Source organism: Pinus tabuliformis, chromosome Q (genome assembly GCF_031772625.1).
Source record: "Pinus tabuliformis cultivar Carrire ecotype Pingquan chromosome Q, CPIR1, whole genome shotgun sequence".
In the NCBI taxonomy this organism is placed as follows: domain Eukaryota; kingdom Viridiplantae; phylum Streptophyta; class Pinopsida; order Pinales; family Pinaceae; genus Pinus; species Pinus tabuliformis.
Window position 1 is genome coordinate 235,377,116 of NC_142296.1, and position 14,011 is coordinate 235,391,126.

The 14,011-nt window shown below is 34.3% G+C and overlaps 1 protein-coding gene across 1 annotated transcript; it reads right to left on the reverse strand.

Moving 5' to 3' along the window:
• Positions 1–812: 812 nt before the first annotated feature.
• On the reverse strand, positions 813–3,870 carry LOC149219056 (small ribosomal subunit protein uS17z-like). Its single transcript, XM_089384243.1, has 5 exons — positions 3,647–3,870; positions 3,456–3,556; positions 1,180–1,324; positions 1,001–1,090; positions 813–907 (listed from the first exon to the last, which is right to left on the reverse strand). Exons 3-5 carry the CDS (start codon positions 1,236–1,238, stop codon positions 814–816), a joined length of 243 nt encoding a protein of 80 aa, XP_089240369.1. The 5' UTR covers positions 1,239–1,324; positions 3,456–3,556; positions 3,647–3,870; the 3' UTR covers position 813.
• Between the last annotated feature and the right edge of the window lie 10,141 nt (positions 3,871–14,011).

Sequence of the window (14,011 nt, forward strand, 5' to 3'; positions counted from 1 at the left end):
TGTTGTCCGGATCGGGTAGATCCAGGCCAGATCTGGGATGTTTGTATCTGTTCACGGCGGGAGGGAGCAGATCCACTTCGTGCGGCCAGCCTCCGTTGATTTCAGCGTTGGATCCGATGGGAAATCCTGCAGATCCAATACCCACAGCGCCCAGGACCCCCTTCCTTTTTCCTCCCGTGGCATTGTTCTGAGCATCCGGCTTTCCTGCGCATTTCTGAGAGTGGCTCGTCCAGATCCCTGTTGCAGTGGGCATGAGCGCTGCATTGTCTTTGTTTATTCTCTGATTCAGAACCCCCCTTCCGCTGTGGCCGAGATATGCCGCCGTTGAGGGCGCATGAAGGTTCCGGGCATAAACCAGAGTTCTGTGTTTCGATTCCACGCTGCCTGGGATGTCTTTCCCAGCTTCTTGCTATTCGTGGTGAAGGGTTGCAGGGGCGGCCATGGGGGCAGCAGTCTCTGATTCACTTAGTGCATCTCTCATTCTCTATCGTCATATTTTGCTATTAGAGAGTATAGCTATATATATATATATATATATATATATATATATATATATATATATATATATTCGAAGAATATGCCTTCAAAGGTTTACTGGATGCTAAAACCAAAACAAAAGTATCCAAGAACGGTGGACTTTCAACTACCAAAGAGTAAACATGCGCCGTACATCTTTTTCAAAATTCAACACAGTAACCAAAAGAAGGATTAAACTAACAAAATTAATTTTGACCAAATGATAAAATAGTAAGTAACCCTCAACTCTGTCGAAGCCCACTCTATCACACTTAATGGAAGAAAAAAAAAACGGATTCATATTGCAGTGAAGGCTTTCTTTGCAGAACCACTGCTAGAACCCGCAGGAATCACCTTCAGAACATTAAACCTTACAGTCTTGGACAAGGGCCTGATACAAGCAAATCATATAAAATGTTAACAACCAATAAAAACACAAAAAAGAGTCACAGGTTTTAGTGGATATTCCCATAAATAGATTTACCTGCATTGCCCAATGATAACATGATCCCCTTCTTTGACACGGAAACAGGGTGAAATATGGGCTGGTATGTTCGAATGTCTCTTTTCATATCTGTTAAGTATGCAGACATTCAAAAATTACTACTTAAATGGAACTGTATAGAAATATAATTGCAATTCACTATAATGTTCTCTAGTTACCTCTGATATTTCTTGACAAAATGGAGATAGTCCCTACGGACAATAATTGTCCGTGTCATTTTAGCACTGTAACATGTTCCAGCTAATATACGACCTCTTATTGAAACAGTACCAGTGAATGGGCACTTCTTGTCGATGTAGGTCCCTACATAAAAACCAAGAAAACCTAGTTCACACAATCCAGTGGAGAAAGACCCAAAAACATATAACGGACAAATACGTGTATTGACAATCTAGTTGAGAAAGACTGCAACAATATAAAATAATATGCACCAATCAGAAAATATTTGCACGAATCAGTGGAAACCGAAAGACCAAAATAAAAATTATAGATAAAAATAAAATAATAAATAAATAAATAAAACCAAGATGATTGCACAACTTCTAGTTCATGTATCAGAATCAAGAAAAAACGAAAACTAATCATAAGAATGACATCTTGATTATTCTTAAGATTCTTAATTTTGCTTTTATTATCATATGTTAACGATGAAGGAAAAAGAAAAAAATTAATCAGTGCATATAGATAATATTAAAAATAAAAACAGTAGGGCAATGATCATTCAACTGCCTCTCAGCACCGAGTATCATAGCTTCTTGAAATTAGTTCCAAAGCTTTGAATCTTTCAGGTAAGATCGGATATGCAAAACGGAGTCTGTAAAGAATACCATCTTTCTCTGTAAAGAAATAATTAAAAGCGAAAATCGAGTCTGTAAAGAATACCATCTTTCTCTGTAAAGAAATAATTAAAAGTGAAAACCGAGTCCGTATTATTTTTATGACAGTAACCCCGCAGATGATTTTCCTGCATCTGGAATGATTGTTTGTTGGCCACAGCTGATACAGGGCAAGCATGGGGTTATCTTTGCAGTTGATGATTTCTTGCTAAGTTCCCTGCTGGTAGTGAATTTAATTAATTGCCTTGGCACTGATTGACCAGATAGTAGAAGTTGGTTCTGTTGGCAAACCTATGATGGAGGGAGTTCCTACTTTCTTTGAAAATGCTCAAAAGGTGTCTTAGAACACAAGATATATTGTAAACGCAAGAGATAAAACTGTTGCAAGTTGGTTTTGTTGGCAAACCTATGATGAAGAGAGTTCCTATCTTCTTTGAAAATGCTCAAAAGGTGTCTTAGAACACAAGATATATTGTAAAAGCTTTAGACAAGACTGTTGCATCATTACTTATGCTATTAGAATTTGGTACTCAAAAAGCACTTCCATACCTGGCATGCTACTTTTACCACTAACGTTCTTACTAAACAGGGGCTCTTCAGCTACAGAGACCTACAGAACGTGTGTTCAAAGAATTCAAAACATCCTACAAAAAGGCTTTTTATTGTATCAATTTGGATGATTCATCATATAGCTATTTTTGAATCACAGCAGCTACTTCCCTGACTTCACAGACACTATATATTCTGGTAAACAATAAGAAAGAAATGTGATTCTGCATTCAATTAATTCATATGGATTGATAGTTGAAGATCTACAGCATAGTGTGAGCCTGGTAAGTGATTGATGCACGTATTGGGCATGAGAAGTCTGTTCCAGTCTATACTAAATTATAAAGGGCTCTTGTTTACAGGTTTAATTGTGTTTTTATCATGATGGAGTCAATTTTCAGTCTTAAATATGAAGACTTAAAATGTATTTCAACCTCAAATGTATTTATGGGAAACAACTAAAAGGCAGTGTTAGAATTTTCTCCAGAGTCCAATACACATGGATCAAGTAAGTTACATTTAAATTGGCAAGCACAAAGACATTTCAAATGGCACCAGGATCCCTGCTTTCCAGACGGTGATAATTTTCAGTCTTATGGGTGGAATCATGGTAATTTCCTTGCATGCAGGTGGCATGCAGCTTCAGTCTTCTCGGGAGAAACACCAAGATGGTCGATGCCCACATAGGAAACTAAAATGTCTCCAAGTAATGGGTAGCACTAAGATAGTCACAAGATGTTCGTTGCCACAATCAAGCATTCTTGTCCCATCGAGTTCCCAATATATGTTGTTAGTAGAGCAGATATGATCTCAACCATTATGAGTTCATTCAACCATACCCCCATACTAACAAACAATATTTTGGGAATTCATAACAACTACACCATTTCTATACCTGGTGTGTCTTCTTACTCGTGCAACCTTGCTACAAGGAAGCATTTTGGCATTCAAATGGATAATTTAATAGAAACAACAATTAAATGCACAATAATATATACAAACAAAATATATCGCAATAATCAAATCTGCCCAGAATTTAATCACCATACCTTGAATAGCTTCTTTGGGGGTCTTGAAGCCAAGACCCACATTCTTCCAAAACCTGTTGCCACCTTTTCCAGGACGTTTCCCCTTCCCAGACTTCTTAGAACTGCAACAATATAAATTAAGGATCAAAAGAGAAGCAAATCAAAAGATTCTAAACATGAAATAAAATCAAATAATACTGCAATATGATTACCTGAGAAAGACTTTTGGTTGCTTTAGAAAAGCTCTCTCAGTCTATGAAAACAATACAAGGAATTTGTATCAGAGATGTCCCATTAGTTGATAACAATGACAATACTAACAACAACGTTTTCACTGTTCACCCACAAATACAAGCTTCAGAGTGGCATAGAATATTGGAAAAAGGCGTTTGGCTTCTATTAAAAGGGCTTGTTATGGTTAACTGCTTTTTTATAAATAAACCCATCTACCAATATTTGAGCATAGCGATAGAATAATAGAATGGATGATCGGAGAGCCTATCCCAATATTACATATATACCCATACCCTGCATTGAGATTAATAGCTTTAACATGAGCTTGCAACTCCAAACACGCAAAAGAACCATGACAAAATCAAGAACCCCGTTTGATAAAAGTACTAAAGTCTAAACTCAAATCCCCATTGTTTAAAAAAATTAAAAGTCTTGGGCAAATCCTGAGCTGGCCGTTCGTAAGACAACTGGAGAAAAAAAGACCAGCTCAAGGCACCAACACATTGGAATATCTTGTTTTTATTATTAACAAGATCCTAATAAAGTTGGCATCATGGAAACTTTGTCTACTAATTTATGTTATTTCCAAAAGTTTCCAAATAAGGACCAAACAGTCTAACGCGAATCCTACAAGCCAAACTAACAAGGGACCAAAAATAGCTTTTGGCCATTCTACACCCCAGATTACTGAGGGTCTAACCAGTAAACACTTATCAAATCTGGGCCATTAATCAATGCGTTGAACCATTCCACACAAAAACAAACACCATACAAAACTTTGCCAACGAAACAAATCCCTACATTAGCCCTATTTCAAGTGAATCTCAGCAGGGAGTGAATGCCCCAACGACTAAAGCCCTGGATCCTTGCCTTATTGCATATAGCCAGAACGAGGGACTATGCAGAATGTTGTCCACAAACAACACAACCTTCTCACTTTCTAAATAGGGCAGACAGCAGTTCAATGCGAAATAATTGGTAATTGCAATGTATGTCACCTTGATCAGCGCTAGAGTCATACAAAACAAAACCGTTGCAAATAGCTTAAGCCCCAATCCCATGTTTTTCATAGGAAGAGAGATAGGATGAAAAAGAAGGGTTTCCTTAATAAAAACTGGATATTGTGGGCCAAACAAATGTAAGAAAAACAACATCTACCATAAAACGACATGAATCTGAAAGAGCTCAATAAACCAAAATCTTCTCCACTCCAGAAACTCGCTTGTTCTTTCGCGGAAACCCTAAAAAATCCAAAATACATAAAACAAACCATAAAAAGCCTTGAAGGAATAGAGCTGGAATACCTGTTCTACCATGGCTGCAGGAATTCAAGACTTCTAACTTCGCATTTCAAGGCCTCGGCCGCTCCCGCTCCTACCTGAGAAGTTACAACATTTTCGATGGAAAGATGCCGATTTCATTTTTCTCGCCAGCGTTATGAGGGAGGATTTCTTCTGCTTCATCATCGTGATGGTCTTTTTTTTGCGCATGAGGCGGAGGTTCAGAGCTCGAGTCCAGGCAAAGCCCTTGTTGGCAGTGCAAGCCAAGCACATGTCAGCTGCGAAACGAATGGCTCGCTGGCGGTGCGTCCGTCCCACTTCCTCATTAACTGTTCAGTTTTGGATCAGTGTTGGATCAATGATCACACTTCATTCAATCGTCTAACACCACAAATCCACAGTCAACAATAGGACACGGCGGCGGCTGGGGCAATTCATTTCAAAGGGAAACGCCTCACGGCGTAAAAATAAGAAAGTGTGGCTTGCCGAATTATATTTTTGGGAATTGTTGTTTATAAATATTTATAAGTTCCTAACTTTCAGCGCCCCGTGCTCAAAAATGACTTAGAAAATGTATTTAATTTCATCATTTACTTTCACTTTGTTTAGATATCAGTTTTTTGGATTAATCACATTATTAGGATTTGGTTGACATTTGGAACCAACTAACGTATCCTAACAAGGTGGGAAATTCACTAAAAGAATAAATAGTATGGATGCATCATTGCCCAAAATTAACTTTGAAAACAAACTATATTTTATATTAAATTATAAAAATTATATTAGTGAGTAAAATAAAATTTGTATTCCAATTTTTTTTAATATTAAATCAAAATAAATTTAGTCAAATATATATAATTTCCTAACTAAATTAATCACATATATATAATTTACCTAACTAAATTGTGCCTAAATTGTGACCGCCTCCTTTTTCTCTGATGCCATAATGTAACATCAAATGTTAGAACGGAGCATTTTCTATTTAAATAAATAAGACGTGGTTGCCCATTTTGAATTACATGAGTGTTTTGAGATGAACTTGTACACTTTCATACAATATATTTGAAAATACCTCGGGTGATGAAGATTAAAACTAAAACTTTTACATTCATTTTGGATATATATATATATATATATATATATATATATAATAAAATATAATATAATATAATATAATATAAGATAAAATATGTTGTTTTTATTTGCACATTGTTTGGAATCTAATTAAAATAAATATACACTTTGAATTAAATATTTGAAGTTTTTAAGATGATTTCAAAACTTCTCTTTTCATAATTTAATTTTTTTATTATTATTATATGTAATATTTAAAATATAATAAAATAAATATTTTAAGAAAAATAATTATAATATATACATATATAATTAGAATTATAGTTATAATTATAATGTAAATGTAATTTAGCATAAATTATATTAATATATTTTCAAAATAATTTATTTTTTATAGTTAAAAAATTAACTAATATGTATTTTATAAATAAAAATTTATGGTTGTTTGTGTTATTAAAAAGCTTTTTGAAATTATATAGTTGATTTCAAATTCTAAAATTTAATTATGGGTTTATGTTTTTTTGGGGCCAATTGCTAGTATAATTATGTTAATAATAATAATATAAATATGGTTGGATATAATGGGTGACCACATGATGAATTATAATGTCTAGATAAATATTTTTGTAATGGTTTAGTGCCTGTGAATATTGATGTATTGGTTTAGAGGCTTGTGAACTCTTAGGTGAATATAACTATGGGTTGGCTACCAACAACCTCACTCTAATCCTAGACTTGAGAGAGAGATTGATTTATAATTAAAAAAGAAAAGAAGAGAAGATATTAAATAAAAAAAATTATATTAATTTTATAATATAAAAATTTTAAATGATAAGATATCATCTTACTTATATTAATATTAAAAATGTTAATAATGTAAACAAATTATTTCAATGTAATAACATCTTTCCATTAGTATAAGAGATGGAGATTTTTTTGTTTTTTTTGTCAGGTTGTCTTAAGGAGTCATGACCAGGGCCATCTAATCTATCAAAGTCACTTGGGGATCACTTCCAGGCTTGACCTGTGGCTTGAAGAGTCATGACCCAGGGGCATCTAATCCGTCAAAATCACTTGGGGATCACACCCGGCCTCGGCCACACCAGCCCTGAGCTAACTAGATTTTTTAACGTGTCTCCTCCCTAGGCTTGACTTGTGGCTTGAGAAGTCACGACCTAAGGGCATCTAATCCGTCAAAGTCACTTAGGAATCAGTTTCAGGCTTGACCTGTGGCTTGAAGAGTCATGACCCAGGGGCATCTAATTCGTCAAAGTCACTTGGGGAGCACACCCGGCCTGGGCCACACCAGCCCTAAGCTCACTGGATTTTCTAGCGTGTCTCCTCCCCTTAGCAGAGGACACAACCATCCCCGTGAGGTTTGATCTTGGGTCGCCTTCCTAATAAGATCCATCCTCAACCGGTTGTGCTAGTGGGACTTGACAAGAAATGGGGATTTCAAATAATTATGCTAAAGAATATTGTTTAGTTGTACCTAAAAGAACATAATTTAGATCAAAATTGTCCTTATAATAACTTTGAATAAGAAATTTAGAGTTTTAATTTTGTTGTTAGAGACAAAGATCACTCACAATTTAAACCTTCACTAAAGAAAAAACAAATTGAAATAAAGAAAGACATGGTCAAATTTAGGATGGTCATAAAAATATCATGATATGTAGATTTTACTAACTAAAAACAACTTTTAAAGTATTCTATGTAGCCTATAGGTTCATAAAAATGATCATGATATGTAGATTTTACTAACTAAAAATAACATTTAAAGTATTCTATGTAGCCTATAGTGCAAAATATGAGCAATTTAATTTCTTTTTTTAACAAAACAAGTGCTACATAGTAGCTAGTCCTTGCAGCTTAGTTTAAACAAAGCCAAATTAAAGTAAAAATACTTAATTCAAGTTAATGTTAAGGTTTAAAGTCCAGTCAATTTAGATTTTACTGATTGGTAAATTGAGGTATTTTGTTATTTGTAATTCTCATTGTGGCGGTGGAAAACCTTATGACAATAATAATGTCTTATTAGTCCCTCACGTAGCATGAAGTATACAAATCAATTTCTATGAACATTTCCAAGAACTTTGAATGTAGTTAAAGAAAACATTTTTTATTAAAAAAAGATAAAATTATACTTTTTTTATTGGTTGAAACATATGAAAATATTATTTAATTGTAATTGAATATTATATAATAGAAATAAAAAATAGAATTTTTTATTTTATTTTAAGTACATGCATTTTTGCATTTACTACAAAGAAATCTTTATATAAGGTATTATCACTCTATGATTTACCAAGTTAATACTTTCACCCATGATTAATTTAAATAACCAATGGCTACCATACTACGTAAATATGCAATCTTTATGTAAGGTATTATCACTTTATGATTTACCAAGTAAATAGTTTCACCCATGATTAATTTAAATAACCAATGGCTAACCATACTATGTAAATATGCTCTTTAAGCCCATTATTGATCTAAATTAGATCATGATATTATTTGTCATCCATCCCGATGCATTTGGAGTGGAAAAAATGGAAGAATTAGCTCACGAGACCGTTTTTACCAGCGGGATCCAGTTTGGCAAAACGGAGTTTGAAACCTTCCAGGAGTGTTTCGAAGCATCAAACAACATTTTTGGGGGGCAAAAATTTTCCGCTATAGTGCAACAATTTTTTGTGCTATTCTACACATAGATACCTTTCCAACGGCACAAGAAGCGAGTCAATCAGAGTCTGTATGCAAAAGTTATGCCACTCATAAGTTGACCTTCTTGTTTTCACACCTATAGTTCTGGAGGATGTCACGTCAGCCCCCATTATTCATGGAAAAGGGGCTAGCCACATGTTTGTGATGTAAAAGACTCTAGAAGATTATATTTTGTAGCTTTAGTTAAGAGTTGATGTAGTCAAAATTAATCACTAGTAAGCTATTGGGTTATGTTACAACCGAGCCACTAAGAGGAATATGCATTCCATTCTTTTGAGAGCATTTTGTTCCATAGTTGAGCAAAGATAGCGAGGAGAGATAGGATGTAGAGCACACAAAGAGGATTTGTGCACTATAGCATCCCATGGGTCACATTCATTACTTCTTTGTGCCTGCAGCCATATTTCCAGGCAGAGAAAGAGAGCGAAGCGGTCTCACCTTTCACTTGGGTTTTCTCCTAAAAGGGTTTCCCATAGAGCATATCTTGTGTCTTATGTGCGTGTGAGCTTATTTTTTCATTCTCTACTTTTCTGTATAATTTAGATTCGCATGCATTCACTAATTACAGTTAAATCCATTGATCTTAAAGTTTAATAAACTGTAATAGTGTAGAATTTTTAGAGTTTTAATATAATATTATTAGATTTGTTGTGACGAACTATCTAGTAGAATATCCACGGTAGTTTAAAGATCAATTATGAAGAGTTAAAATGGCTAGAGAAATAGTTATTATAGTGTTGTACATCAACTTTAGTCATGACTGGTCCTTGTAGTCAAATCATGGAAAGTTGAAACTATTATTTATGGGTAAGGTATGAGTTCTAGGTTTATGTATAACTAAGTAGACATTAAGTGCTTAACTCAACCTAATAATTTACTAAACTATTATGGATTATGTGAGAGTCAATTACCTAAGAAGTATGATTATATATTATTATAATGGCTTATTATGCAAAAACAAGATATACATGCAGGCTTAGTACTACATCATGACCAAAATACTCAGTACTACTATGAAGAGTGGCTTGAATTAATATATTACCTCTAAGAGCTAGACTTTATTGAGATCACTCTTATTACTACGCATAGGTTATAAGTACATAGATTAAGAAATAGTAGGCTAAGTCATTGTATCATGAGTTTGTTAAATGTTGGTAATGTAATACAAAGCAAAGTTAGCTTAATATTATGGCACCTAATATTAAAGTTATTTAGAGACTTGACTATATAAGAGTCCAATATAGTGTAATAAAAAATTGTGTGGGAATATAAAGTTTTGTTTATGTTCCATTCATAAGCAAAAAATTGTGAAATCATAAGTAAATAATTGCAAGTGGGCCATATATAGCCATACCTTGCATAAGTAAATATTTGCAATGTAAAACAATTCAGTGACTCGCAGCTCCCACGTTGAGTAGTTACTAGCATCATGGAAGGATAGGTGGCCCCAGTTCGAGAAAATGGTTGCAAATACGTGGTGTGATGTATTTTTCTCTAGTGTTTGGATTTCCAGGGCTGTGACGTGACCCTTGTACTTATGGGTTCATTAATTGAGGCATTGGCCAATAAGATGTGCAAATTGATAGCCAATACGGTTGAAGATAAATGAATTAAATTAATGTTAAAAAATAATAAATTTCAATCTGTAATGTTAAACTATAGAAAATTTGCAATTTTTTTTTGTCAAACCCAAACTAACATGGATTTGACCAAAAAACCCAATGCAATATCCACTGCAACAGGGATAATAAAAAGTAAGAATTTTTCAAACTTTGATTGATTTTATTTAAAATTGAAAAAGTTTGTATAATTTTAAATCATAATCAAAATACAAAAATATTACTCTACTTTCAAAATTTAGAGTATAATAAAACTTTAACTATAACTTTTTCAAAATAAATGCTACCAAAATACTTTAATGTATTTCCTTTGATATTGTAAATCTTATCATGGGTAAGAGATCTTGGCTCTGCTAAAACAACATTCAAATTCTTAACCACCAATAATTGTAATGTCAAAAAAATCTTGTATTTATAGAAAATTTGTTGATATAGAAAGTTATATTTACCTTTAATAGATTCAAGCGGATCCAATTTATCTAAATATTTATCTTTTTTCAAACATTGGTAGAGCCTATCATAATAAAGTTGTTAAACCAACAACAGGGACAACCATCACTAGTTGCTATCTACAAATGTAGATTAACTCATCGCTGTTATTCAAGGAAAACGTGATATAACTTTTAGACAAAATTCAAGGAATTCTGGGATGCTATAGATGTTCCTTTTATTTTTATTTTTACTTCATGAATTTTATCCAAAAATACTATAAAAATTATAAACATCAACAATTACAAATAAAATCGCAGAAGTAAAAGAAATCAGAAATGCTACAAATTTAAAGAAAAGACGGAACACATGCAACAAACTCAACTTTATTTAATTAAAGAAAAATTACATGCCAACACAATATTTGAGATGATGGCCTCAAGATGATTGTGGCAATACTGAATCCAAACTCCTGCAACTGTAACTAGAAATCTCGAAATGAAGCCCATTAAGATCTCTCGATGAAATCTTCTCAACAGCGAGTTGTGTTTTCGTCCAACACACATACAAGGAACCCGAGGGTTTTTGTCCCATGGCTCTCTGAAACTAAGAACCACGTTCCCAAAGCCTCTCCAATAGAAAATACTACAAATCCAAGATTCTCCCAAATGACTTGCTTTCGTTCTTTTTAAAATTTTAGCAGATCTCTCTCCAACCTTCTAGAAGAACTTTTATTTGAAAATTTATTTCCATTCTTGTAGTATACCTAGGGGGGATAATATGGGGCTAAAAGGGAGGTACCCAAGGGAATAATGTAATAATGGGATGGGCCATAGTAATAAATAAGGTGGTTAACCCGTATCATGTAATGGACCACAAGTAGTTAGCAATAATATAATAAGCCCATGGTATTAGATAGATGGTATTGAGGGAACCATGGTAATGACCCATGGTATTGTATGTATGAGGCCTATATAGAGGCTAGAGACTCCCCATTGAAAGATGTCAAGGAATATTGTATGGACAAGCATATGGCTTGTGGAGTGTTCTCCTTCCTTAAGGAGTGAATATATGGTGTTGCCCTACCTTAAGGGTTTGATTAATAAAGTGAAACATTTCTATATTCATATCTTGTTCTTTCTTGGGTTTATTTCTATTTTCATATATTTTTGGGTTAGATCTATAACAAGTGGTATCAGAGCAATTTCTTGGGCAAAGAAGAATTTTTATTTTATTTTTTGTAGGAACTTTTTGGGGCGGCGACTTTGCAGATCAGATCTGTACATTCTGGTGCAAAATCTATAGAATATAATTGTATATCTGGGTTTTTATGAAAAAATACCCAATTTGAAAAAAAAAATCGGCCGAATCGGAGTCCAGATAAGGGAGATATAGCTGATTTAAATATCAGTTGTGTTGCAGAGATTTTTTAGGGCAGTGAGTTTACATATCAGATCTGTATGTTCTAGTGAAAAATCTGTAGAATCTAATTGCAAATCTGAGTTTTTGGCGAAAAATACCCAAGTTCAAAAAAAGGTCAGTTGAATTGGAGTCTGGATGAGGGAGATATCGCTAATTTAAAATCAGCGCTTTTTTTCAGAATTTTTTTGTGACGGTGGGACAGTTGCAGCGCGAATCAGAAATTTCAGTGCCTAGATCGGAATTTCTATCACATGGGAAGATGCAGAATGGTTGTTCCATTTCCGAAAACAGGTCGTAATAGGGATTCTGAGCAATATTGACTAAATTGTGACAATTTCAAATTTTCGACAAGTAAGTGAATTTTTTTTCCCAAACCCTCTTCATGGCGATTCTATATTTTATAGGAAAAGATAATGGCCCTACTATTGAAAAATACATAAAAGAAAAAAAAAAATCATTATGGGAAAAGTATTGGAGATTTTGGGTAGTGGCTAATTTTACAGATGAGGCGGCCACATGGTGGGAATTACTTAACAAAAGAAGTGTTCCAACCTGTGCAATGAAGAATTTGAAAAATTCCTTTTAGATAGATAGTCTCATGCTAGAAAATAAGATAATGAGAAACATGTGGGGTTATTTTCTACTGGTATCTGCTTATTACAGGGTCATGGATATATTCAGAAGGAGAAGATCATTGTGTCTATAAATCCTAGTTGCAAGAAAAATCTTATAAATGTCAATTTGGCAAAAAAATTGCAAGTTCCAGCAAAACAAATGGAGCACACACAGGTTAATAATGAGGAGGTGCAAGTTTATAAAGATTTGAAGATTTCTATCGACAAGTATGTATTGCATTTTGATTTTTATGCTTCAGATATGACTAATGTGGATGTTGTTTTGGGATACCCTTGGATAGAATCGGTGGGTACTATCAATATTAATGTGCAAAAGAAATTCCTGAAGCTCTAGTATAAAAAGAAGAAAATTACATTACAGGATATTTCCATCAATAAACAGGTAGAGTCCAAGGAAGCTGAAGTAGAAGATGTTCCAGGCACTGACACATCAGATGATGAGCCCTTGATGGTCGACAACCAAACACAAACATCAAAACAGGTACCAGAAAAACAGGTAGTGTCCAAGGAGGTTGAAGTAGAAAATGTTACAGATACTGATACATCAGATGAGGACTCAGTGGTTGAAGTAATATTGGAAGATAAGAAACAACAACAAGCACCACAACATGTACCAGATACCAATCAGGCTCCATCAGGTGGTGAATTAAAGAAAGATACACCGTTGGTTAAAACTTCAGCATATCACCACCCACATCACCCTGCAAGAAAACAACCAACAAGATGGCAACGAATTAGCCACAAGGACAACAACCCCCAAATGACAAATAGAGAGGGGCAACGATCCACCTACTACACATTAACACAGAATAGCTGCCAGGGTCAACTTCCATCTCAAGCGAGCGAGGCACCAGCTAGATTGAGGGTTCACCTTTCTTTGGGATGGCTAGATGCACGTGCATGGTACCAGTGGACTACTCTTTTGAGTAGATCTTATTATTTGTGTTCTTCTTATGTTTCGGGGACAAAACATATTTAAGGGGGGTGGAATGTAGTATACCTAGGGGGGATAATATTGGGTACAAAGGGAGGTACCCAAGGGAATAATGTAATAATGGGATGGGTCATAGTAATAAATAAGGTGGTTAACCTGTATCATGTAATGGATCACAAGTAGTTAGCAATAATGTAATAAGCCCATGGTATTAGATAGATGG